The 25,289-nt window shown below is 46.2% G+C and overlaps 2 protein-coding genes across 4 annotated transcripts in view; one reads left to right on the plus strand and one right to left on the minus strand.

Annotated features, from left to right (window-relative positions):
• The first annotated feature begins 1,864 nt into the window (after positions 1-1,864).
• Positions 1,865-18,121, plus strand: STK38 (serine/threonine kinase 38). Of its 3 annotated transcripts, XM_066565037.1 has the most exons (14): positions 1,865-1,966; positions 3,731-3,863; positions 6,339-6,390; positions 6,536-6,658; positions 7,854-7,937; positions 8,898-9,021; positions 9,430-9,584; positions 11,142-11,244; positions 11,796-11,857; positions 12,408-12,525; positions 12,879-13,002; positions 13,710-13,805; positions 14,053-14,147; positions 14,968-18,121. In XM_066565037.1, the coding sequence occupies exons 2-14, from the start codon at positions 3,733-3,735 to the stop codon at positions 15,096-15,098; spliced, it is 1,398 nt and encodes a 465-aa protein (XP_066421134.1). In that variant the 5' UTR covers positions 1,865-1,966; positions 3,731-3,732; the 3' UTR covers positions 15,099-18,121. The 3 variants fall into 3 exon arrangements, 2 of the variants coding, with proteins under 2 accessions (XP_066421134.1, XP_066421133.1); XR_010784988.1 differs by lacking the exon at positions 13,710-13,805 and having other exon boundaries at positions 12,879-13,024; positions 14,968-15,079; XM_066565036.1 differs by lacking the exon at positions 1,865-1,966 and having other exon boundaries at positions 3,703-3,863.
• Positions 18,122-18,940: 819 nt separating this feature from the next.
• Positions 18,941-25,289, minus strand: part of KCTD20 (potassium channel tetramerization domain containing 20) — a 34,516-nt gene continuing 28,167 nt past the window's right edge. Inside the window, exons 6-8 of the mRNA XM_066565038.1 lie at positions 24,443-24,640; positions 23,878-23,988; positions 18,941-22,118 (exon numbers count right to left, since the gene is read on the minus strand). Of these exons, the coding sequence (XP_066421135.1) occupies positions 21,826-22,118; positions 23,878-23,988; positions 24,443-24,640 (602 nt within the window). The 3' untranslated portion in view covers positions 18,941-21,825. The remainder of the gene's footprint in view (positions 22,119-23,877; positions 23,989-24,442; positions 24,641-25,289) is intronic.

Consider the following 25,289-nt stretch of genomic DNA (forward strand, 5'->3'; position numbering starts at 1 on the left):
TTTGATAACAAACAGATCATCTTTGTCTAAGCAAAGCAAGGTCCATCAGATCATCTTTGTCTAAGCACAGTCAGTCTTTCAGAAGTTAAATCTGTCATGTGTGTAACAAATATATCAGCTTTTCCATTGTGTTGGGACACTGTTTTAAATCCTGAAAAATTTCCTCTGTTGCTGATAGACTTCAACTGTGCTGAATGCAGTCCTCAGTGATTAAAATGTCAATAATAAAAATCCTTTTCACCCTCTTAATTGCACCTGTTTTTTTTTTTTATTTTTTCTTTGGTAGAAATGTAAATAAAATGAAGCACAACAACATTTTCCCAATGTCTCCACATATCTAGGATGAATATTTGTTATGTCATTCCTCACAGCTCCCTATTAGGTTCCTAAGGCCAGTCAAACCATTCCTGAAGCTGATGGTTTCAGATATTTCAGATGAGCTGGGAGGGTTAGGGATGAAAATGGGTTGTGCCCCCCAAGCTGTACAATGAGTTGGCTGAGCTGGGATGTGGGAGCTCTTCCTCATCAGAGTCAGAGCATGGAGCCCTGGGGACCTGACAGCTCAAAGCTCCTCTCCTGCCCAGCACACTGTGGATCAGCCTCTGTATCCTTGTAGATGCAGTTTCCTCAGGGACTGAGGGGTTGTTTCCTTGATCCCTGAGAGGCAGAGGTGACTTGGTGGCCTCTGTTCCTGGCACACCTTGCTCCTGTGGCCATTGGGTGATGTGCATCACCCCTATGGGGATGGGAAAAACCAACCTCCCCTCCAGGGTGAGCCCGGGCTATGTGCTGGGAGGCTGCAGGCCACAGCACCGTGTGGGAAGGAGGGAAGTTGGAAAGGCAGCCAGGACAGGGCTTCCCAGGCTGGGAGGAGCACCCAGGAGCATCCTAAAGGCACGGCAGTGTAGGTGCACAGCTTGTGGTCACTGGGAGAGGGGCTGCAGCCTCATCCCCAACAGGCTACAGCTGTGCAGGCCAGGTGAACAGCACTGAAGGTAACGAGCCAGGGAGTGCCCAGGTGTACTGACCAACCACAAAGGGAAGGAATCTGTGGGGCAGACAGGATTTATGGGGCAGCTACAGCTGTGTGGGTCAGGTGAACAGCACTGAAGGTAACGAGCCATGGAGTGCCCAGGTGTAATGACCAACCACAAAGGGAAGGAATTTATGGGGCTGATAGGATCTATGGGGCACAGAGCATCTATAGGGCAGGAGGAATCTATGGGGCACAGGGGATCATCTATAGCGCAGGATCTATGGGGCAGAAGGAATCTGTGAGGTGGGATTTCAGGATTTATGGGGCAGAAGGAATCTGTGAGGCAGGATTTCAGGATCTATGGGGCACAGGGGATCTGTCGGGCAGGATCTATGGGGCACACAGGTGCGGTGCATGTACGCTAAGGGTGTAAAAGGTTGTGCTGAAGAACAGGAAAGGGCAGACTCTCGCAGCCTTCTGAAGCGACATGATGTTACTCTGTATGGGCTTGAAGACCTCTCCTGTGGCATGGTGTTACTCCGTACGGGCGAACGCTTAAAGCCTTCTGAGGCTGCACGGCGGCACTCCGTGTATCGTGGCCGTCTCAGCTGTGCCGTACGCTGGGGCACCGCAGGCGGGCCGGCAGCTCTGCCCTGCCCAGCGGGGAGCAGCGGCCGCTCCGGGCCCGCAGCAGCGCCTCAGCAGCGCGGGGCTGTTCGGGCCCCGTGCGCATGCGCTGCGGGCGGGGGCGGGCGGGGGCGGGCGGGGGCGGGCGGGGGCGGGCGGGGGCGGGCGGGCGCGGGGCTCCGCCCGGGCGGGGCGGGCCGGGCGCGGGGCGCCTGCGCTGCCGTAGCGGTCCCTGGGCCGCCCGTCCCGGCCGGGTCGCTGTCGGTGCGGGGGGCGGCGGTGGCCCCGGTCCCGAGCCCCCCACCCGCCTCGCCGGGACCCCGCCTCGCCTGCAGCTGCTGCCGCCCCTCCCGGGGGCTCCGGGTAAGCCGCTCCCGCCTTGTTCCTACGGGCGCCCCCCACCCAGCGCTCCGCATCCTCTCCCCGCCCTCCTCTTTCCCTCCGTCCCCGCGGGCCCTTCGCCTCTCCCGGGGAGCGGGGACGGCCGCCCGGAGCGCTCAGTGGGGCTGGGGCCGGCCGCGCTGCGGGCCCGGGGCCGGCGGGGGTCCCCTGCTCCTCCTGTGTTGGTGGCTCGGGCCCCCTTTGTCCGCTCCGGGGATGCTGCCGGGCCCCTCCGCCGGTCGGGCCACGCCGGTGTCACCGCCCCGCCGAGCCCCGCTGCGGGGGCGTCCAGCCCCACTCCGTCCCGCTGGTCCGTGGGCTCTGGGCGCCCATCCCCGTGAAGGGGCCCCGAGCACCAACAGGTGGTTTGGCACCGATACTTTCTCTTTTGTTCCCCTTCCCTTTTTATTTCCCCTGCAGCCCTTTCTGTCCGAGAATTTTCCTGGTTTGTTCTCTAGGAAGCGAAAACCGCCCATGGCTTTTACAGCTCCCACTTGCAGCCACAGAGTGTCTGACCCCAATTCCGGGGTACAGCCCCCATTTCTGGGTGTGTAAGCACTCACCTCTGGGGCTGTAACCCCATATCCAGGGGTACTTGTAAGAGAGTGACCCCTTCCACTTGTGTTTGCTACTTGAGCTGCTCTTGCATAAAGCCGTGATTCCACCTCACATAAAGACATCATTCCATCTCAAAAGCCACCCAGCTGGAGATGGTCACCAGCTCCTGTCCCACGAGGAGCCTGTGAAGACAGCACACACGTAGCTGCTGTCTGGGAAGGAGGTGGTTTGCAGGGCCCTGCCTCGTAGAGATCTGCAAAAAGTGAACAGAAAGAGTCATTTGAGCGTGTTGGCAGCACCCAGGGTTATAAAAATGGGAAGTGTCTCACCTATTTTGTCTGCAACTTCTAGTAATAGTTGCAAAACTCTGTTACCTTACTGTGAGTTACGTGGTGTGCCGGAGAAGCAGGGTAAGGTGTAGTTGTACATTTGAAATCTTTGGGGTTTTTTAATGCATATCAGGAAATAGAGCTGGGTTGTCAGATACACTGAAGCTGCTACATTCCAGTATTTATATACTGTATTCTCAGAAATAGAAAGGGTATTAAAATACATGTATCTTTCTTAGAAAGAAATATGTCAGATACCTACACTAGGCTTTGGGTTTTTGGCTATTTTTTAAACTACAACTTGCTCAAAGGCAGTGATCCTCTGGATTTGGTCAAATTTCTGTGAGAAAACATCTAGTAAAAGTGCTTAAGGACAACTAAATGCCCTTTTTATTCATTCCTCGGTTGCTCTCTTATTGAGATTTTCAGGATTTAGATAAATTTCACAGCAGAGGAGCCAGTAGGCAACTGGTGGAGTTATTTCTGCAAGGGTTAGGGGAAGAATAACTTCTGGATTAGATGTTTCAGTGTGATATTCCTGAATTTTGAGCATTCATTAAAGATAGAATGTGGTGGCAGCAATAAACATTTGCAGTGCTGGCTGAAATTGTGGGTTTTGAGGCTCAAAGTTTCTTAAGTTTCCTTCCCTCTAATTTCAGATCAAAAAATGTTCAAAACAGGAAGTTAGACTTGTACCTTTTATTTTGTAAGACTTTTCCCTGCTTAGCTTAGACTGGTGATATTTGTTGTTAAAATCTGAACTCTATGATTAAGCATCACTTAATGGGTATGAATTCTTGTTTGAAGATTATTTGTCTTTTATAATGTTTGATGTTCCTCCCTTCTCCTTTCCCACCAGCCATGGCCATGACAGGCCCTACACCGTGCTCATCCATGAGTAACCACACCAAGGAGAGAGTCACAATGACAAAGGTGACATTGGAAAACTTCTACAGCAACCTCATAGCTCAGCATGAGGAGCGAGAGATGAGGTAAAAATCCTTCTTGTTTCCCTTCCATGCTGGATAACAGCCCAGAGTTATATTGAATGAATTTTGTTTTCAAAGCAAAAATAATAAAATCTTCTGGTTGTGTTGGAAGGGACTTCAAAGCTCACCCAGTTCCACCCTCTGCCATGGCAGGGACACCTTCACTGTCCCAGGTGCTCCCAGCCCTGTCCAGCCTGGCCTTGGGCACTGCCAGGGATGCAGGGGCAGCCCCAGCTGCTCTGGGCACCTGTGCCAGGGCCTGCCCACCCTCACAGCCAAGAATTCCTTCCCACTATCCCACCTAACCCTGTCCTGTGGCAGTGGGAAGCCATTCCCTCTTGTCCTTCCAGGCTCTTGTCCCCAGCTCCTCTCCAGCTCTCCTGGAGCCCCTTTAGGCCCTGGAGGGGGCTCTGAGCTCTTCCTGGAGCCGCCTTCTCTCCAGGCTGAGCAGCCAGCTCTCTCCCCAGCTCTCCCAGCCTGGCTTCAGCCCTTGGAGCATCTCTGTGGCCTCCTCTGGGCTCTCTCCAGCAGCTCCAGCTCCTTCCTGTGCTGGCCCCAAGGTTGGAGTTATGACTGCAGGTGGGGTCTCACAGCCCAGGGCTCAGTGGGGTCTGCACTGCCTCATGTCCAGCTCTGCCTCATGTCCAGCTCTGCCTCATGTCCAGCTCTGCCTCATGTCCAGCTCTGCCTCAGCAGCACCCCCAAATCCTCGTGCCAGGGCTGCTCCCAGTCCATTCTCTGGATTTTGCTGGGATTGCCCTGAGCCATGTGCAGATGTGCAGGAGGACAATGCAGGGAGCAAGGAGGGGCTGTTGTGAGGAGTCCCTCACTGCTGGGACTGTCCTGAACCTGGGGCACCTCTTTAAGTCCAATCCAGCAATGGACTGCACTGAGCTGTGGCCTAACTTTGGCTGGAACCCTCTGAATTTGCTGAGTATCCTCAATTGTAGCACTGGGACTTGTGCTGTTCTCCCAGCTTGCCATGGAGTCTATAACCAGAATTTGGAAAATGGTTCAGTGTTGGTTTGGCTTTGCTGCTTAACAAGCTCCCTGAGGAGCTGCCCAATGCCTGCTCACTGCAAGAGCTGCAGAGATGAGGAAGCAATCTAGAAATAAATAGTAATGTGCAAAGATATTTGCTTCAAAGCTTCTGATGAGTAAAGAGAGACTGAGGTCCAATTCAGGCAGAAAATATCACTGATTCAATTAGTTTCATTCTCCTCACAAAGCTCTTGCCTTTAAAATTTATTTACTTATTATGAGCACTGTTGTGTATTCCCAAAATCTCGATTTTTTTTTTTTTCTCTTTAAGATCAAGACCTTGTCTGAACAAACAGACTGGCCTTTATAAGTGACATGTTTTTTGTAGCAACAGAAGTCTGTGGGTGTGTAATTTGGAGTTTAAATGGTGTTGACACTGTACCCTGAAGTGCAGATTGACCCTATTAGGGATATTTGGGGGAATTTCAGCATGGCTTTGGCATCACTCAGTCCTGCTGAGCTGTTTAATTCTGTGAAATTCAGACTTTGCTACTGGAGTTGCTGGTTTGAGTGTGGGTTGGGGTCACTGGGCAGGGCTCACTGGTACTTGAGCAAGAGCATTTTCATTGTGCTTGATTCTGAAGTGATAACCCCAAATATTATCACATCACAGCAGCTGCAGAGAGCCCCTGGAGACAGGAAGAGGATCTTGCAAAGAATGACTTGCAGAAGTGAAGGAATTTTTTAGTATATTTGTAATGTCCCAAACCACCAGGCCCTGCTGTTAATATGACTGGCATTGGGAAAAAGTTCCAGAGGATAATCACTACAAATGTCCCCTGAAGTCATTCCCCTTCTAAAGTCTTGCTTCCTCCTTTCTTTTCTCCCAAATAATCCCTTTGTACTAAGACTGTAAATATTTCTGATTCCTTAAGGAGGAGAACATGTACAGACAAGTTTCCGCTTCCCAAATATTTTGACTATTTCAGGGATTAGGAGATCTAAAATAACTTTTGTCATCTTGCATGTGAATAGTTTGAGATGCAGAGAAATTTTAAATGTGTTTGAATACCAATTCTTCCTAGAATAAGTGAAATTTTGGTGTTGAAATGCTTCTTGTGGCTCTGGCCTGAAGTGACTTGTCCAGGTGTCAGAGAGAGATAAGAACAGAACCCAGATCTCTCATTTGTATTTGTGTACAGCAAAAATGTACACTTGAATAACTTGTGGAACTCAAGGCAGGTTTAGTTTAATAAAAGCAGAGAGGACAGGGTTGGAATTATAAAACTGCATAGTAGATTCTTCAGAATTAATTTCCTGTCTGAGTCTCTTGTACATCTTTACCCTCAAAACTTGCTGGCACAGACCAGATGTTGTGGATATGTGCACCTTGTTAAGAAACAAAGTTAATGATTCAACCTAGGTTTTTTTCTAATTTAATTTAAAAAACAAGGTTAATGTTTCAACCTTTATTTTTCTAATTTGTCTCTGCTCTAGACAAAAGAAACTAGAACAAATGATGGAAGAAGAAGGCCTAAAAGACGAAGAGGTAATGAATATGGAAAAACTATCTTAATGGTTAAATACAAGAAATTTTCTTTTTCTAAATGGAGATCTGGGATCTTTCCTTGGAATTGCTGTGGTCCCTGTGGAAGCCACCTGCAGAGCTCTCACTGGGGTCTCTTAAACTCTAGAAAAGGATCAGGAGGTCGGCACATGCACAGAAGGAGACGGAGTTCCTTCGCCTGAAGAGAACCAGGCTTGGACTGGAGGACTTTGAGTCTCTCAAAGTGATAGGCAGAGGAGCATTTGGAGAGGTGAGTCCAGAAAAAATGGTTACACATGTTTATAACTGGCTCTGGTGTTTGTTAAAGACTTGCTCGGTTTATATAAGCAAAAGGAACAACCACAGATAGACTTTAGCTGTTTTTTACCTAATAAATGCTGGTTCAAGACATCCTGTGCTTTAAAGGAAACAGAATGATGTTGAAAATGATCTGATGGACAGCTAAATACAGGTTTGCAGTGGGTTTTAAAGGTGAACTTCTGGGGCTGGACTTAGGGAGAGGTGGAGAGCCCTTGCAAAGGCTCTTCTGGTGGCCTTCAGAGAAGGGGCTTTGGAGCACCTGCTTCAGGTGTTTGTTGTTTCTGATTTAGAGATCGGGTAATTGAGAGGTGTTTTAAAAACTTCTATTTTAATCTCATGTGAAGGGCGAGACAATACAGATATTATAATTTACACCATCACGATCAGAAGTTAACTATTTCTTAATTACAAGAATTAAGATAATGTGATGGTGTAAATTATGAATGTTTCTTGGTCTATCAGTTTTTGTTATCCTATGTTGTAAATGCTTTAAAGCTAGTTATCTAAAATTACTCTTGGTGGGTATTTTTTATATATAGATATAGATATATATATATAGATATATATATATATATATATACCAATGTATTTATATATTATTATTTACATATAAATATTTATATAATAAATATATAAATAAATTGTACATATATATAATTTATATTATATATAAAATAATATCTTTTATATATAATATATAAATATTTTATATAATATATAAAATTATATATAAAATAATATAAAAGTTCATATTATATTTATTTTTATATATTTACAATATATTTCTTTTAAAACTTGTTTCTAATCCTATTTTTCTCTCAACAATGTTTATCCTATTGTATAATATTTCTAAGTTAATATTTCTTATCTCAAAGTTTCCATACCAATGTATACTATGTGAACTTTCTATTAAACTTCAAGAATTCTCTACAAATCTATTTCCTACAGGTGTGAATCTCTCATGGTCCTGTGTTAAAATAACTGCAGCTCTTAGCATTAACAGGACTTTCTGCCATTGCTGTGCACTGTCTAATGCTTCTTGTGTTTTACAATTTGAGATGATTTGATGAGATGGAAGCCAGGGGCTTGATACCCAACCTTGGCAAGAGCAGTGCTGGGTTTGCTCAGTCTTTCTGTGCCCCCAGGTGCGCCTGGTGCAGAAGAAGGACACGGGGCACGTTTATGCCATGAAGATCCTACGCAAAGCTGATATGCTTGAGAAGGAGCAGGTGAGGAACACCCTGAGCAGGAGCTGGGCCATGGATCACTCTGTGTGCAGAGCAGGAATGGGCTTCTGTGCTTAATTAGCTAAAAATTCTGGGGATTTTTTGGTGTCTTTTCTTATAGAGGAAATAAGTCAGAAAAATCTCTGAATTCTCAAGGACTTCTTTTCTAGTGGGCTCTTTCAACACAAAGTTCTGTGCAAATGATTCTGTGTTTTACTGCACTTCTGACTTACAGGATTGGATATAAATATAAGAGATACAACTGCAGGAACTGTACCATGGATCACTCTGTGCTGTGTGCAGAGGAGGAATGGGCTTCTGTGCTTCAGTAGCTAAAAATTCTGGGGTTTTTGTGTCTTTTCTTATAGAGGAAATAAGTCAGAAAAAATCTCTGAATTCTCAAGGACTTCTTTTCAACACAAAGTCCTGTGCAAATGATTCAATGCAGGCTTCAAGGCCAGTGTTTTACTGCAGTTCTGGCTTGCAGGATCAGATATAAATATCAGAGATACAATTCCTGGAATTCAGACTCAGAGACATAAAGCAGCAGTATCTAATATATTTAAGGCTTTCCTTTGCTTTCCAGTACTTCTGGATATATAATGATCTGGGACAGTCATGTCCCAGCATGACAGCACTGGGATGCAGCTCTTGTGTTTTTAAAAAGAGATCTAATGATTAGGTGTGTTTGTAAAAAAATGAGATTTTTGTTTATAAGATTTATATAATGTATAGGTTTACTATATATAGAGTTATATATATCATATATAGGTGTATATATAATAGGTATAAATTATATGTATATAATCAACCACACGTTGAATGTTCTGATAGTGTTTCTGCCCTTGTGCCAAAATTTGACTTTTGTCTTCTCAATATTTGATGCTGTTCAGAATAATAATTGAATTGCCTGTGAAATAATTGCATTTAATAAAACTTATCCAATGCACTGTGTGTGTCCAGGTTGGCCACATCCGTGCAGAAAGGGACATCCTGGTGGAGGCAGACAGCTTGTGGGTTGTGAAGATGTTCTACAGTTTCCAGGACAAGCTAAACCTCTACCTGATCATGGAGTTCCTGCCTGGAGGTAACTCTGGAATGCAAGGACTGCTCTCCTTTTGTTTGGGGATTGCTAATTCCTTCATTACAAATGCAGTCTGGGACTAGAGTGCATGTGGTGTTTGCACTGTGCATCTGGAAGGGAACTAGATTTCTGCTTTTTAGGGTACTGAGGTGTTTAGACAAGCTTGAGGTTTCCTGTTTGGGTCTTCAAGCTGCAGGTATTTAAACTTGGCTTTAATATTTTTCTATTTAAACTTGGCTTTAATATTCTTCTCTTTCCTACCCTTGCTATGCCCTGGCTGTCTATAGAGCCAGAGCATATCCACCTTTGGCAATCTCTGCTGGTTTGAGCTGAATGCAGCAGCATTTCCTATAAATGTCTTCAAACTCAGTGAGAGTGGAGCCTGTGTGTTCACCTCTGGGGGGTTTCCAGGTGACATGATGACATTGTTGATGAAGAAGGACACTCTGACAGAGGAGGAGACACAGTTCTACATCGCTGAGACTGTGCTGGCCATTGACTCCATCCACCAGCTGGGATTCATCCATCGTGACATAAAACCAGACAACCTCCTCCTGGACAGCAAGGTATGGGCTGGGGAGGAGCAAAGAGGCCTTGTGATTGCTCATATTGACCTGAAGGGGTGTTGACAGTTGTGGAAGAAGATGGTGCTTCTTTATTTAGCCCTGTTCCTTCCAGCTTTTGAGGGACATATCTGCCAAATTGCCAGGGAAAATCCCCAAAAGCCAGGAAAGACCCCACCTCCACTCAGACCTTGAGCTCTTCTGACAGCTGTTTAAACTATTTCAGCTGTTTAAACTATTTTTGGCTATTTCAGATGCAGTTTAAAGCACGTGGTTTCAGTTCCCTCTTAGGCAAAACTGTTTCCCTTTTCTCTCACATCTGTTCCACTCCCACTTGCCAGCTCTGGTCTTACCAAATGTGAAGGATGTGGCTGTTCCAGGCTGAGAGTGGAGAACCTCCCTCAGGGTCAGGGTGTGATCCCTGAGAGCTGCCCAGGCTACCTGGTTATTGCAGGCACTTTGCAGAAATCCCAATTATTTCAGTGTCCTCCTATTGCTCCAAGTTTGCCTAAAATTAAGATTTCTTGGAAAGTAAATAATGAGCAGTAAATAATGAGTTTCCCACTGCTGTGTAATGCACTGTTGGATTTACTGCAGAATCCCAGAATGGTTTGGGTTGGAGGGACCTTGAAACTCATCCTGTTCCACCTTTATGCTGTCCCAGGGTGCTCCAAGCCCCATCCAACCTGGCCTTGGACACTTCCAGGGCTGGGGCAGCCACAGCTTCTCCAAGCAAGTGTGCCCAATTCAGAATGTTCACCTCTAGACATGCCTACATTTAGGACTTTGAAAAGGAGGTATATTTTATAGATACACCTCTAACAATTGCTTGTAGTCAGTGTGGTCATGTTATCCACCAGGACAGATTCAATCACTGAATTGAGGGTGATTTCTATCTCCTGGGGCCAATACACAACCCAGGGACTGCAGCTGTCTCTGGAGATGTTTCCTTTCACCCTGAAGGGGTTGGGAACTTGCAGAGCAGAGGTTTCCTGAAGTAAATTGTCACTGGGTTTTCTCTGTGGAGTAGCAATGGGAGTATTGATGGTTTCATTCCCTGTACCCATCCAGTGTTGGGTTTAAATAATGAAAGCAAAGGACATTGAGGGGCTGGAGCGTGTCCAGAGAAGGGAAATGGAGTTGGGGGAAAGTCTGGAGCAGCTGAGAGACCTGAGGGGGCTCATCCTGGAGAAAAAGAGGCTCGGGGGAACCTTTTTGCTCTCCCTGACAGGAAGGTGCAGCCAGGTGGGGGTCAGGCTCTTCTGCCATGTCTCAAGTGAAAGAAGGAGAGGAAGTTGTGCTGGGGAGGTTCAGATTAGTTATTGGGGTTTTCTTTTTTCACTGCAGGCGTGGTCAGGCATTGGAATAAATTGCCCAGGGAGGTGGTGGAGTCACAGTCTCTGGAAGTGTTCAAGAGGCATCTGGATGTGGCACTTGGGGATATAATTTAGAGGTGTTGAGGGTGGTGTTGGGTTTTCTTCCAACCTTGCTGATGCTGTGATTTACTATGATAATGCCTTATATTGGGTGTTTGTTTTGTTTTGTTTTGTTTATTTCTAGGGCCACGTGAAACTCTCAGATTTTGGTCTGTGTACTGGACTGAAGAAAGCCCACAGGACAGAATTTTACAGGAACTTGAATCACAGTCTTCCCAGTGACTTCAGTAAGTTCTTTGGCTCCAAAGGGTGTCTGGTTGGTTGCTCTTGGGTCCTGACAAAACTCATTTCAGTGTGAGGGCGTGGCTGCAGTGGGGAGTCTAATAATCAACTTTACATCTTGAGGTGGATTTTCATTTTCTGTAAAATCATTTCAGTTACATTAAACCCATTTTCATTTCAGATGTTTGTCTCTGAAACAGACTCTGCTGTAGCTTTTTGCATGTGTAATAAAATGAGAACTCAGTGAGTTGGTAGCTGCTGACTGCATCTCATTACTGAAATGAATAAACCAGCACAGTCTCTGAGTATCCAGGATTATTCTGGAAGGGAAGAACTTGGATCATGGAGTTACATCAACCCTGAAAACATGGTCTGCTAATGAAAGGCTCAATTAGATGTTGCCCATATTTCATAGGTTTGGAAGTTGCTGAGAGGTTTAGGTGTGGGGTATTGACACACATCTTAAATGAGATCTTTAGTGGTAAAGATATTTTGGGGGTAAAAATAATATTGGGTGACCAGTAGGATTCAGTCACAGCTATTGGATCTCCTTCAGCTTTCCAGAACATGAATTCCAAGAGGAAAGCAGAGACTTGGAAGAGGAATCGCCGGCAGCTGGTGAGTAGGTTCCACCTGCTTGGAGATGTTCTTGCTGAGCTGTTGCATCCACATGGACCATGGATTTACATGGAAGTTTTTAATGCATCTGAGTTTTGGACAATCCTGAAAGGAAAAGATTCAGGCATTTTTTTTTTTTAAAGAAGAGGAATGACTCTAGTTTGTCCTTTGTCCATCTGCTGAACAGCTGGTGACATATGTGCAGAGATAGCACTGCCATAATTATTTACATGGATATCTGAAGTCTCCCAGCCAAAACTATCAGTGCTTGCCACTTCCAAGCTCACAAAGGGCTGCTGACCCATTCCAAGGTGACCCATTCCAGGACACTGATTCCCTCCCCTGTTTTCCTGGTGCTATTTTAAGACTCTCTCACATGAAGATGTTAATTTTGTCTCTACATATCTTGGAAGAAAGGCTTTAAACACCTTTGCTAAAGGATCTCAGAGACAATCTGGTGTCTTCTCAAAATAACCACTGTTGTATAAGTTCCCATGTCCATGTCAGGCAGTTTTCCCTGCAGATGCATAACTGATGGTGTTTGTTCCAGGCTTTTTCTACAGTGGGAACTCCAGACTACATTGCTCCTGAGGTCTTCATGCAGACTGGATACAACAAGCTGTGTGACTGGTGGTCCCTGGGGGTCATCATGTACGAGATGTTGATTGGTAAGGAGCAGGCAGGGCAGGCTGGAGGTGGGAATGGTGGAGCAGGACATCAGCTGTATTCATATATTCATAGAATCCCAGACTGGTTTGGGTTGGAGGGGACCTTAAAGCTCATCCCTGTCACCCCCTGCCATGGCAGGGACACCTTCACTATCCCAGGTGGCTCCAAGCCCCATCCAACCTGGCCTTGGACACTTCCAGGGATGGAGCAGCCACAGCTGCTCTGGGCAGCCAATTTCTGTGCTTGGGGTCAAGTTCTCAGAGCATCCACTCCTTGCCTGGTCTCTGTGGTGTGTTTTGGCTTCAGCAATTAATTTTGCTTGATCCAAGATGATATTTTTGTTTCTTTTCAGGTTATCCACCATTCTGTTCTGAGACTCCTCAAGAGACCTATAAGAAAGTGATGAACTGGAAGGAGACCCTGACATTTCCTCCAGAGGTTCCAATCTCTGATAAAGCCAAGGATCTTATTTTAAGGTGCCGGCCCCATGGTTTGCCAGTTAATACAGCACTAATTTTCTTATCTTGTCCCTGTATTCTGTGCCTCTCATGGCTTGTTTCACATGGAAAACCCTGATGCTACAAACTGTTACACACATGCATTAAATGCTGAACTCCCTTGTCAAACACTTTTTGTCTCTCAGGCCATTTAGTGGTTCCCTGACTAAACTGTGCTCAAAAGGAGTCTCCATGGAAGTGCTTCTACTCTGGCAAAATGTTTCTGCTCCTTATTTTGCCTGCAGCCTTCTCATGGAAGGACACAATTTCAATCCTTTTGACAGAGCTGACTTCTTGCAACAGCAATGATTTTACCTTTGTATGCACTGGAGCATACAAATGTATCCCACTGCTTGCTGACTCATTTGTACTTCAGTATCTATTCTCAGGACAGAAATATAAATGTCTGGTTTTTTAGGCTTTATATGTTCTTCTCCTCTACTCTGGTCCTGAAATAGAAAGGTCACATTATCCTGTTGTGAAGGAGTAGCACATCTTAACTGTGGCATTGGACATGACATTCCTGTACATAACTTTGTGTGTTGGTTTTGCTGTGGAAGTTCTTAGTCTGCTCCATGTATATGTTAAGAAACTGCAGCAGTATCGGTTCAGAAAGCTGTTCCATTTCTGGATGGAATGCTTTCGTTTTCACCCTCCCTTCATTTTCATTCTTCCTTCCATCCCAGATTTTGCTGTGAATGGGAGCACAGAATTGGTGCATCTGGTGTGGAGGAAATAAAGAGTAACCCATTCTTTGAAGGGGTTGATTGGGAGCACATCAGGTAAGATGCTTTGCAGAAAAGCAACTGCTCTTCTCTAGGGACTGCTCAGGCCAGCCCTGGTCTGCAGCAGGGAGCAGCTGACTGGCATTTATCACATCCAGCTGTGGGTGAGAACATTTTGTTCTCTACCTGATGCTTGCTGAGGTTTAGGTACCTTCAGTCTTGATTCTGTTAAGAAATGAAAGGTGGCTGAATTCTGTTTTGTCTGCCTTTGAAATCTCAATGCTTCATCTGCTCTTCTTGGCAGAGAGAGACCTGCTGCGATTTCAATAGAAATTAAAAGCATTGATGATACCTCAAACTTTGATGAATTTCCAGAGTCTGATATCCTTAAACCAACAGGTAAATGATTGTTTGATTCTCTTTGTAAGCCTTTTCCTGTAGAATAATCCTTCCTGTTAGCCAGATCTTACTAGATGCTGATTTTGTTTGTTATCATCACCAAATAGCTTGGAAACCTCGTGGTGCAGGGGGTGCAAGCTGGAATTGGGGTTCCAGGAGATGCTGTCTTGTAAATGATGTGGAAGTTGCCTGAGAAAGGGCAGCTCTCAGAGGCAGCAGAGCTTCCAGAAAGTTCAGATCTCAGCAGGGCCTGAGAGCCCAATGCTGCCAGTTCCCCTCGGTGCTGATTCCTGCTGGCACTTGGAGTAGGGTGGGGAAGGGTGGAACTCAAGGGGATTTTTGCTGTGAATCTCTGAAGGATCACAGCATAGTCACACATTTGCTCAGTGAGTTTAAAAACAGAATCCCAGACTGGTTTGGGTTGGAAGGGACCTTAAAGCTCATCCCACTCCACCCCACCTGCCATGGGCAGGGTCACCTTCACTATCCCAGGCTGCTCCAAGCCCTGTCCAACCTGTCCTGGAACACTTCCAGGGATTGGGGCAACCACCACCACCTCTCTGGGTAACCTGTGCCAGTGTTTCACAGCTCACATTGTAAAAAATTGCTTCTTTCTATGTGATCTGAATCTTCCCTCTTCTAGCTTACAATGCTTGTGCCATGTCCTGTGTCCCAGCAGTTCTTTCCTGGGGTTGAAGCACAAAGCTGCATCTACATTTAGGACTTTTCCTTTAGAAACATTCATCCAGTGTTTTGTATGAAAAAATAAACTCTGCAGCTCCAAAGGATAATTAATTCTATTTCTTCTATGTCTTCCCAGTGGCAACAAGCAACCACCCAGAGACAGACTACAAGAACAAAGACTGGGTTTTTATCAATTACACCTATAAACGTTTCGAGGGCCTGACGGCCCGAGGAGCAATTCCATCCTATATGAAGGGAGGGAAGTAACACAGCTTTACCTGGGACTTCTGAGCCGTGGAATTCTGTTGCTGTACTTTGGGTTTATACCCATAAAAGAACTTGTTCTTTTTTTTAAAAGAAAACTTGAGGGCTATCAACTCTTGGAGAAGACTTCAGGACCCTGTTTTGTTACACACCTGGTTGTTATTAAGGATTTTTTTTTTCCCCTGCACCATTGAAAAATTCCACATGTTTGCATCATCTCTGCTGCCAGCACCTTTTGCTGCTTCAGGAGCAAGAGTTTTTTTTATATTCTTTGCCAGACTGTCCAGTCCATTGGGAGATGAGAGCAAGCTTTCCCTTTGGCATTGCAAAGCACGGGATTCAATAGGACTGCGTCCAGTCCTGCATTAAGTGACAAACTCACTCTGCCAATTCTGCCAGCACTGTTTGCCCAGCAGTTGAGGACTCCAGGACAGAGGAAACAAAGCAATAATTGAAGCTTGAGACAGACAACTCTCCAGGAAACTGTCTAGTAGAAGGACAAAACTCAGATTGCCTTAACCTTACTTTGTAGTGCTGTTTTTATAATGCTCCCTGGAAGCCTCTTCAATAGCATTTCTCAGCTCTGTCACTGTGGCCCCCAGTTCTGGTGCACTTTACTTTTGGTACTAAGTGACCCTCAAGCCATTTAATATTTTTTCTAAATTAAAAAATTTTGCAACACTTTTTCTTTCCTAAATAGAGGAGAAATGGGCCATTTCCTTCCCCGAGCGCCGAGTTTTTGGTTCCTGTATGTCAGGATGGATCCATAAACAATGCAGATAAACTACAGCTGGTCACATAAGTGGGTCTGGAATTAGAGCAGAGCGAGGGAATTCCAGGAACCTGATCCTTGGTGGGCAAGTTGTGCACAGCTGGGCCAGCCCTGAGGCTCCCCAGCCCAGCTGCTGCTGTTTCTCAGCCACCTCTGAGCTCTGCTGCATCTTCAGTGGTTTAAAGGCCAAAACCCAACTTCTGTGGCCTTTCTGCTGTTGGCTTTGAGCAGAGCAGGATCAGAATGTTGCTGGTGGAGCCTGCCTGGTGCTCCCTCACAGAGCTGCTCTTGCTGCCCTGGCTGTACCTTCTGTACCCAGAGTGTTCCATGGATGGTGCTCATGGGGTCACTTTTGGGGCACTGGAACCCACCATGTCCACTCATTGATTGTTGCCTACTCTATTTATAAAAGTACATTCAGTTCTGATCAGGGTCTCTCCAGGAGAGCCCCAAAGTGCCTTTCCTTGCCTAAGCCTCTCTCAGAATGCAACAGCATTTTGGGAGGGAGGATTCTTCCTCAGCTGAACTTTTCCTAATTTGTTTTTCTAACCACAAGCTCCACATGGTGCCCATTTGTAGTTAACTCTGCACTTGCAGGGGCAGGTGCCATTAACCCAAGGGCCTACATGGTTCCAGTCTGGAATTTACCATCAGATATTAAAAATACAATTCAGTGAGTTTTCTAAAAGCGTGTCTCAATTCAAATTGTCTCGGATTCCTGCAAACTTCTCTTGGTGCTGAACACTAACTCTGGAGTACAGACAAGACAAAGCTCCAGTGATGTCTCACAGGAAAAAAAAAAAAGGCTTCCAGGTCTGTTTAGTCCTGACTTTCTTGATTAGAAAATGAAACGAAATGGATTTGTAGTGTAACTTTTTTTTTTATATAGGTGCTTTTAGGGAATGTTTACCTAGATCATGACTCCAGTGCCATCCCCAAGGACTGGTGGGGGACTGCCAGTACTGTACAGAACTCATCAGGGTCCTCCCCTCACCACCCCTGTGCTTTTTGTACATGTCCTACGAGTTTATGACTTGCCATAAGCAGTTCAGACAGCAGTTGGATCCTAGCAAGCTGAAGTGCAAAAGCAGCCTTAAGTAGAAGTGCCAGGCTGGCTGTAGGCAGAAGGGCTCACTCGGATGGGTAAGGGCTAAGGGAAGGAATGACTTACAGGATCAGGCTTTCATCAGCTCCTCCCTACATCACATTCTGCTCCCTCTTGACTTTGCATGAAGGACTGATACCAGCTTCTCAAACTGTTCCATCCTTATCCTGCAGTTTCTTCTAGCCATTTGACAATGTTGCCTTATAAACTATTGGAATTAATGTAAGATCTTTTTTTTGTCAATTCTTAACAGCTTAGTTACTGCCTTAAAATAAAAACAAAAATCAAAATCCTTTGAAGCTGCTGTGGATTAGGAACAAATGATTTTGAGATAATAGCTGCATTCTTAGCCCTTTACTGAAAGGGACCAGCATTTTTATTTATAAATACCAAAGATGAAGAAGCTAAACAATTTTAAGCTGTGATAAGTTGCTGTGAAAAACCAACTCCCTAGTACTGTGTATTGTGCATTTTTAGTGCTGTGTTTGAAGGGGAACCCCTCAGGTGTGTCACTGGAGCCCAAAGTGAAGTTTTCAATGGCACGAGGAGCAGTTGGGTACCTCATTCCTGTTGTCTTCCAGCAAAAGTTGGATGTCTTTGAATCCAGTCCTGCTGGACACACCTTTGCAGTGGGAGGTTCTGTATCCCAGGTGCACTGTAAGCCTGCATCCTGTCCCAGGTTTTTTACCAACATTAGGGGAAAAAGTGTCTCCTGCAGTATCTCCTTCCAGGATCCATACTTCACTGCTATCAGTAAGGTTTTTGTATGCCTGTTACATCTCCCATGGTAGCCAAACATTTTTGCATTTTTTTGTGTTTTGAAGTTCTTAGTATCTTTTACCTCTTTTTTTTTTTTTTTTTTTTTAAGCTGCAGTTGCTGGATTTGTAGAAGTAATTCCAATCTGAGTTTCCAATGGATCTGAACACCTCATGCTGCCAGTACATCTCTGTTTCATGCCTAGCACAAAGCTGCACTAAGTGTTTCTTATCACTGTGCCCTGACTCTGCCTTAACCTCGAAGTTGAAAAAGTGTTCTGTAAATATTTAAAAGCTGTTACAAAATTGCACTGTACAATTTGGCAGGTGTAGTCAACTTTTTATGGAGCGATCTCATTGTGTTGTGTAAATAAAATCCTCTTAGTAAACACACTCTTGTTGCTATGTTGTGTTTTACAAAACAGGTATCAGGAAATCCTGGAATGGTTTGGGTTGGAAGGGACTTTAAAGCTCATCCATTCCAACATCCTGCCATGGCAGGGACACCTTCCACCATCCCAGGCTGCTCCAAGCCCCAGCCTGGCCTTGGACACTCCCAGGGATGCAGGGGCAGCCCCAGCTGCTCTGGGCACCTGTGCCAGGGCCTGCCCACCCTCACAGGGAACAATTCCTGCCCAATATTCCATCCAGCCCTGCCCTGTGGCACTGGGAAGCCATTCCCCTTGTCCTGATGAAGAGTCCTCCACTTTTCTTGCAGCCTCTCCAGGTAGTGGAAGGTGCTGTGAGGTCTTCACACACGTCCCACCTTGTCTGAACTGTTAGTGCCTTCCCAACCTTCATCAGGAGAAGCCTGAAGTACATCCAAGGCTGAAGATGGAAATCAAAGCCAGACTGCTCCAAAGCTGTTTTCTTCTGAAGCAGGTAAAAGTGAAGAACGCTTTTCACAGCACTGAACACAACCACTGGGGTTTGTTAGAGATGCTGCAGTTTGTGGGTCAAGGAGTGTTGTCTGTGCTGCCTTTAGAACATCATTGCAATGAGGTGTAGGGATGAAGTAAACTTAGGGGTCCTCTCAGCACAAGTGGTGGGAACACCACCCTGCAAACCAGGCTCTGATGCCAAACTACTCCTAAGACTTTGGAATCACCACCCCCACTTATTTAATGAAGCAAAGAAACAAAACCTTGTAGCTCTCTATGCCCTGCCTGTTCTACTCCACATTGAAAACAATTTTTAAAGGAGCCAAACAAGTCACATATAATTTATATTTTAATACAGAAAAGAAACCATACATCTGGGATTCATACACAGCACAGGAGCACTTCAGTACATCCAGAGTAAGACAAAAGTTGACCTTGTACTTGAAGTAGGTGACTGTGCGAGGAGGAAAAGCAAACACTTTTAAAATTTGATTCAGTGTTCCAATGGAATCACTCTACTAACAAAATTTAAAATCCAGAATGAATAATTACTTAGGAAAGCCAATAAACCACAGTGGGTAAGTGGTAAAAACTGCATGGAAATCATGGGAGCTGGATAACGTGCATCCATCCCATGCTGAAGGTGCAGCTGATTGCACAGGGAACCATGAACTCCTACAGGCACTGACAGTCTGGAACTCCCAAGAGGGCCTGGTGCAGTTTAATCAATGCCTGAATCCTTCCAGAGGCCGAGCTGCCCCTGCCCTCAGGGACACACTGGGTGGGATTGGGATTTGGTTTGGCTGGATATGGTCCTTCAGCTGTCAGATCCCAGAAGGTGCTGCTGAGCTGCAATCCTCAGCACCTGATGCCTTGACAGAGTCCTGAGGAGGAGCTCTGAACAACACCCACACTCTAGTCCTTAGAGCAGAACGTGTGGAACCTCCAATTCCAGCTCAGCTGGGCAATACCAACACTCATTTACCTGAACCTGACACTGCTGGGGAAATAAATCCACACAAACAATCACAGAGCCTGGGGGCCATCACTGCTGGGCACTCAGGGCCTAGGGACAAGTTCCAGCACTGCTTCTGTTGTCCTGAGGAACAGCTCATCACAAGGCAAGGACTGGGGTTGGTCTGGCCCCTGGTGGAGGTTCATGGTCCATGTGCCTTCTTTTCTCTACCACATCAACAACAACTCAGCTGGAGCAATACTGGAGTGTCTGCACATCCCCCCAGCCCTGTGCAGGCACCAGAGGACATTCTCTCTACCCACCCAATGACACACAGGGAGGAGTTTTCAAAAGTAGTCAAGGGAAATTTAGGCATCTGAACACCTGGGACTCTTAGGAGGTCCTGAAATCTTCCCATAGGCACTTCTTTTTAGAAGAAATCTATTTGCTGCACTTGGGAAAGAAGCTAAGAATGGAAACACTGAGGGAATGGAACTTGTATCCATACTAATGGAAATTATAATGTGCCTTGGCAGAGATTTGTTACTTGCAACTAAAAATTTCTGCTTGATCTTGTTATGTTACTTGCACTGAAAACCACAAACACCTTGGCAGCAACCAGCAGCAAATTTCACTGCTCAATTCACCATGCACTTGGCAGTCAGAAGGAGAACAATACAAATTTGCTTGATGTTGCAGCCTGGCAAAAAAGGATTAAACTTTCTAGGGCCAGACTGATACCTACACCTCAGTTTTGCCAAGTCTGACCAGATAACACTCATGAAATGCAGGTTTCAACACCTTTGCCAGAGCAGCACTGACCTGCCCAGCTTTGTGAGGAGCTCTGTCCCTCTTCTTCTTGAATGGTTTCAGCTTTTCTTTGCACCAGCACCATGTTCTAAAACTCTGGTTTGGGTACAGAGCCTTTACACAGCCTCAGAAGGGATGGCTTTGGGAGGCAGCCCAACTCTGGGTGCCCTCAGCTCAGCTGGGGCAGTGCAGAACTCACTGTGTGCTCATCAGGGGTTAAACCAGCTCCCACAGGGAATTCCTACATGGAACTCCCACAGGGAACTCAGTGCTGCAGGAGCAGGACCAGTGAGGCTCCAATGCACCTGAGCTAAACCAGCCTGGAGTGTGCCTGTTCTTACAGTCACAGCTTTGCTGGCCCTGAACCCAAATTCCCAGAGCTGACATAGATCAGGATAACACACTCAGAGCAGCAAAGGAGTTGTTCCCAGGTATGTCCATTTTTCTCTTCTTAGGGCTGGTTTACTATTGGTATTTCTTACCTGCCTGACAGAAAAATGGCCCAGTCAGTTCCAAATTGGGAAGAAAAGCTGGCTTTTTAAAGCTGCTGCAGCAGCTCCTTGGAGAGTCTACAGCAATTCTGACTAAGGTTGATGAGAACAAGGATGTTACTCAGGTAGTAAACTGGGAGCTCCTCCACTGGCTTTGTTTGTCTTAGCAGGGGGATGGAAAGACAATGCAAAGTCTTCAGTATGCACAGTCACCTCTAGAAAGCTTCTTACATCTATGTGGCTATTAACAGATTTATTTTATTGGTAAAATATCAGCTACAGTCTTTTTTGGGTTTTCCTTCAGCATGATCTACTCATTTTACTGAACTTAACAGAAAACATCCCTAAAAACAATGATTCCATCTCACAGAGAAGTACAGATGAGGAATTCCTGTGAATATGCTTCCTATGGAACTGGTTCCTCCTTCCTAGGGCAGCAGTACACCACGCTGGATCCAAAGCCAGGTGGCAGTGCAAACAGATTCCTCCATGCTCAGGCTTTGCTGTCACACTGTGCTACATTTCTGCTGGTTGATATAGAATATCATCTGTCCTGCTTTGATGTTCACTCCTCTGTAACTCACAAAAACAAAGCTGTGCCTAATGGCAAAGGAAAGCTTTGTCTTGACAGGCCCAGAATTTCCTCTCTCATGTCCCACAAGATATTTCCATACTTGTGCTCTTCTTTCAGAAGTTTAGATAAAATATTCAGCACCCACAATCCGGAAGCCTTTGTAGTAGAAACAACAGGTCATTTCTTTTTGTCTGAGCAGATGTTGCTTTTCATTGCACAATTAAGACTATGGAGTGTGGCTCTTTATTAACATGCTTGAAATATGACAACGTAGTAAGAGCATGAACGAGGATAAAGCACCTGGCAGGAGTCTGTGTCCCATCACCTGGGATGAAAGTGTGGTGAGAGTTCCCCACCTCCAGCAGGATTCTCCACCCTGAGCCGCACTAATCCGGTAGATCATTAACAACCATTTGGGAGAAGGGGGCGTTCAGCCTGTCCAATTCATCCACTTGTGGGGGGTGATGCATGATCACCTCGTGGTCCTCCGAGACATCGTCCCCCACCGTGACCAGGTTTGTCAGGGATTTGCTGCGAACGCACTGGAAATCCACGTGGCGGCTCTTGCCCTCCTCCTTCTCCCAGGACATCTGGATGAAGGGCCGCTGCACGTAGTTGTAGATCACCTCAGAGCGGCCTCCAGGCCTCCTCTTCACCTTCTCCTTGCATGTGGGGTACCCTGGAAACACAGACAGCCACTCAGTTCCACTGCACCTCTCTGATTCACAAAGGGACAACAGGATTCCAGAACATCCAGGTAGGAGTGTGTTGTTGTTCTATTTCTAGAGTCTCATATTGTTGTTGTCAGATTTCTAAAGTCCATACCTCCTTGGTGTGTTCTTATGGCTGCAGACCTTCACAGCACAGACTCTTTCTTCTACATGCTGTTCTTTCCCAGTTCAGGGCTCCTCCAAGGCTCTCCCTGACTGGCTAACCCACCCCCTTTTATCCCAGTTATCTTCATTGGTCACAGCTGCAGCCCAATTAAAGACATTGCAGCTGCAGCCCATCAAGGACAACCAAGACCTCCTGGGGCAAAGCCTCTATACAGATATTCAAATACAATACATTTCCTCTACTATAGGAGTGACTGTGGGGTCAGGGTGGGACACACGCACAACTGAGCAGACAAATGCTCAGATTCCAGACAAATGCTCACATTCCACATTTAGCTTTACTGGCTTGTAAAAGACTGTTCTCTTTTCTCCTGAAAAAGAGTCCTGCAAGGCTGGGCATCCTCCAAGAAGGAAAACTTAAAGTTTCAGGAGCAGGTCATCCCCATGTGCCAAAAGATGAGCAGTGAGGATGAGAAGGAAAAAGGGCCAGATAAATCAAGAGGACTATGAGGATGCCCTGAGGTTATGTGGGGAGAAAATGAGGAGTTGAAGGCTGAACAGGAGCCCAGGTGGGCAACAAGGCCATGGGCACCTGGGCTGTAGCAGCCATGGTCTGTCCAGCAGGCCCAGGGCAGTGACTGTCCCCCTGTACTGGGCGCTGCTGAGCCACCTTGAGTACTGCATTCAGTTTTGGGCCCCTCACAACAAGACAGACATTGAGGGGCTGGAGCGTGTCCAGAGAAGGAAATGGAGCTGGGAAAGGGTCTGGAGCACCCAGACTGGCTGAGGGAGCTGGGAGGGCTCAGCCTGCAGCAAAGGAGGCTCAGGGGGGACCTTGTGGCTCTGCACAAGTCCCTGACAGGAGGGGACAGCTGGGGGGGGGTCAGACTCTACTCCCAGGGAACAGGGACAGGATGAGAGGAAATGGCCTCAAGCTGTGCTGGAAGGGTTTAAATTGGGCATTATGGAAAATGTCTTCACCAGGTCCAGCCATGGCACAGGCTGTCCAGGGCAGTGGTGGAGTCACCATCCATGGAGGGATTTAAAAGACATGTAGATGTGGCCCTTGGAGATGTGGTGGGCTTAGCAGTGCGGGGTTGATGGTTGGATTCAATCATCTTAGAGGGTTTTTCCAACCTAAACAATTCCATGGTTCTCTGACAAGAGAATCACACACAGCACTGTGTGTAGTCAGCCTGCAGGTGCTGCACAGCACCAGCCATCCTGTGAGCAAACACAGCTACTATAAAAATAAGTCTCCCAGGACAGAGCCCAGCATTCTCTAAGCTCCCTAAGGGAAAGCTTGGATCAGCAGGTGGAAACATTTGACTCCTGTTTCCTGTTTACTCATTCCTAAGGAGACAAGTCTTTCTCCTACATGTTATGTACCTTTCACTTCCCTTTAACTTTTAAGCCCCCTGGCTAATTTCAGTGGAACATGGCAGAGGTAAAGGAAAAACATGCTGAGTTTTAACTGGCTTGGTAAAAATAAATGTAAAACACAGAGTAAACAAAGAAATGCCTGGATTTCAGAAGAAATCAGGCTTTGCTGACTGTGGAGTGACCTGAACATGCATTTCACCTTCTGAAGCAGCACGTTACCTTCGATGCCAATGCGAATGTTCTTCAGGCCCCGTTCCTTCAACACGGCTTTTGCCACATCCCGGTTCTCAATGTACTTGAAGAATCTGTACAGCTTGGAACTGTAAAGGACTTGAGAAATAAAAGGGGTGATTAGAATCAACAAAGAGGAACCTCCTCCCTGCTTCTGGCATGCCCTGCTGTGCCAAAAGCCAGGTGTGGATTCCAAGGATTATTGCAGGTGTCTGTTTTCCTCACTGGGATTAATTGCACTTCCTTTTGGGAGGGCAGAGATGCAAATCACAGTCTCGATAGACTGGGTGGTGATGGGAGTGTAAAGCAAAGAATATTCCCTCATTAAGGAGCCTGGAAAAGGCTAAGGGGAGGCAGAAACAGGAGGAAAGGTGCAGTGAATGCTGGGATCAGTTTTAACCAGCCAGCCATCCTGCCTCCAGCAGCACCAGCTCATACAGAGCACACAAATCAGGGCTCCACGTGCCAGCACCTCCTCCTGGAGGAAGCCAGATTGGGAATGTGCCCTTTTCTTATGGCTGGGTGTGTGTGGAACAGAGAGCAGAGCCCTTACTCTGTGAATACTCCTCTCCCATGGGAGGTGGATGATCCTCATCCCAGTCCACGGTGTCCTCATCGGTCAGCACGACGATGTGACACTCGCGCTCGCCCTTCCGCGCGCTGTCCACCATGATGGGCAGGATCAGCTCCTCCAGGTAGCTGTCAAACTGCTTGTGAGCCCCATCGTTGGAGAGCTCGTGTAACAGAGCACCTGAGGAGACACAGAGCACAGCAGCTTTGCTGCAGCATGAAAATATCTCAGCTCTGCACTTCCCAGATCCATCCAAGAGCACAGCCAGAGTTCTTCTTCAGACAAAATGCTCAACATATGTTCAGACACATCAACAGCCTCCAGATCCAGAACTGGCAAAGTCAGAAGTGCAGACTGCATTTCAAATGGGATGCAAATTGCACTGCAGAACCATTCCATTCCCATTAAAAACCCACCAAGCTCCAATCAATACAGTGAAACAGTAATAGACTGAATAATTAATTCATTATGATACTTAACTTGAATTTCCAGCAACAACCTCTGCCCTTGAAAGTACATTTTGCTGCTTTCTCTGTGATCACTCACCAGAGAACAGGGCAGGAAATTCCACCCACAGCCTGTGTTATGATACCACACACCCCATTTCAGTAAAGTGCCTTTCACAGACCTGCCTGTGTTAAAAGTACTTCTTTTTGCCAGCATGCCCACCAAAAAGCTGCTCCAAATCAAATCCCTTCATGACCAGGAATTCTACTGCTCTCCAGATTTGGTATCCTTGGTTCCTGCTCTGCCCATCAGCCTTTAGCTTAAATTATTCATTATTCTTTGGTACATTTTGGATAGGGGTTATAATCCTGCTTTTAGCCTT

Source organism: Molothrus aeneus, chromosome 24, assembly GCF_037042795.1.
Source record: "Molothrus aeneus isolate 106 chromosome 24, BPBGC_Maene_1.0, whole genome shotgun sequence".
Lineage (NCBI taxonomy): Eukaryota > Metazoa > Chordata > Aves > Passeriformes > Icteridae > Molothrus > Molothrus aeneus.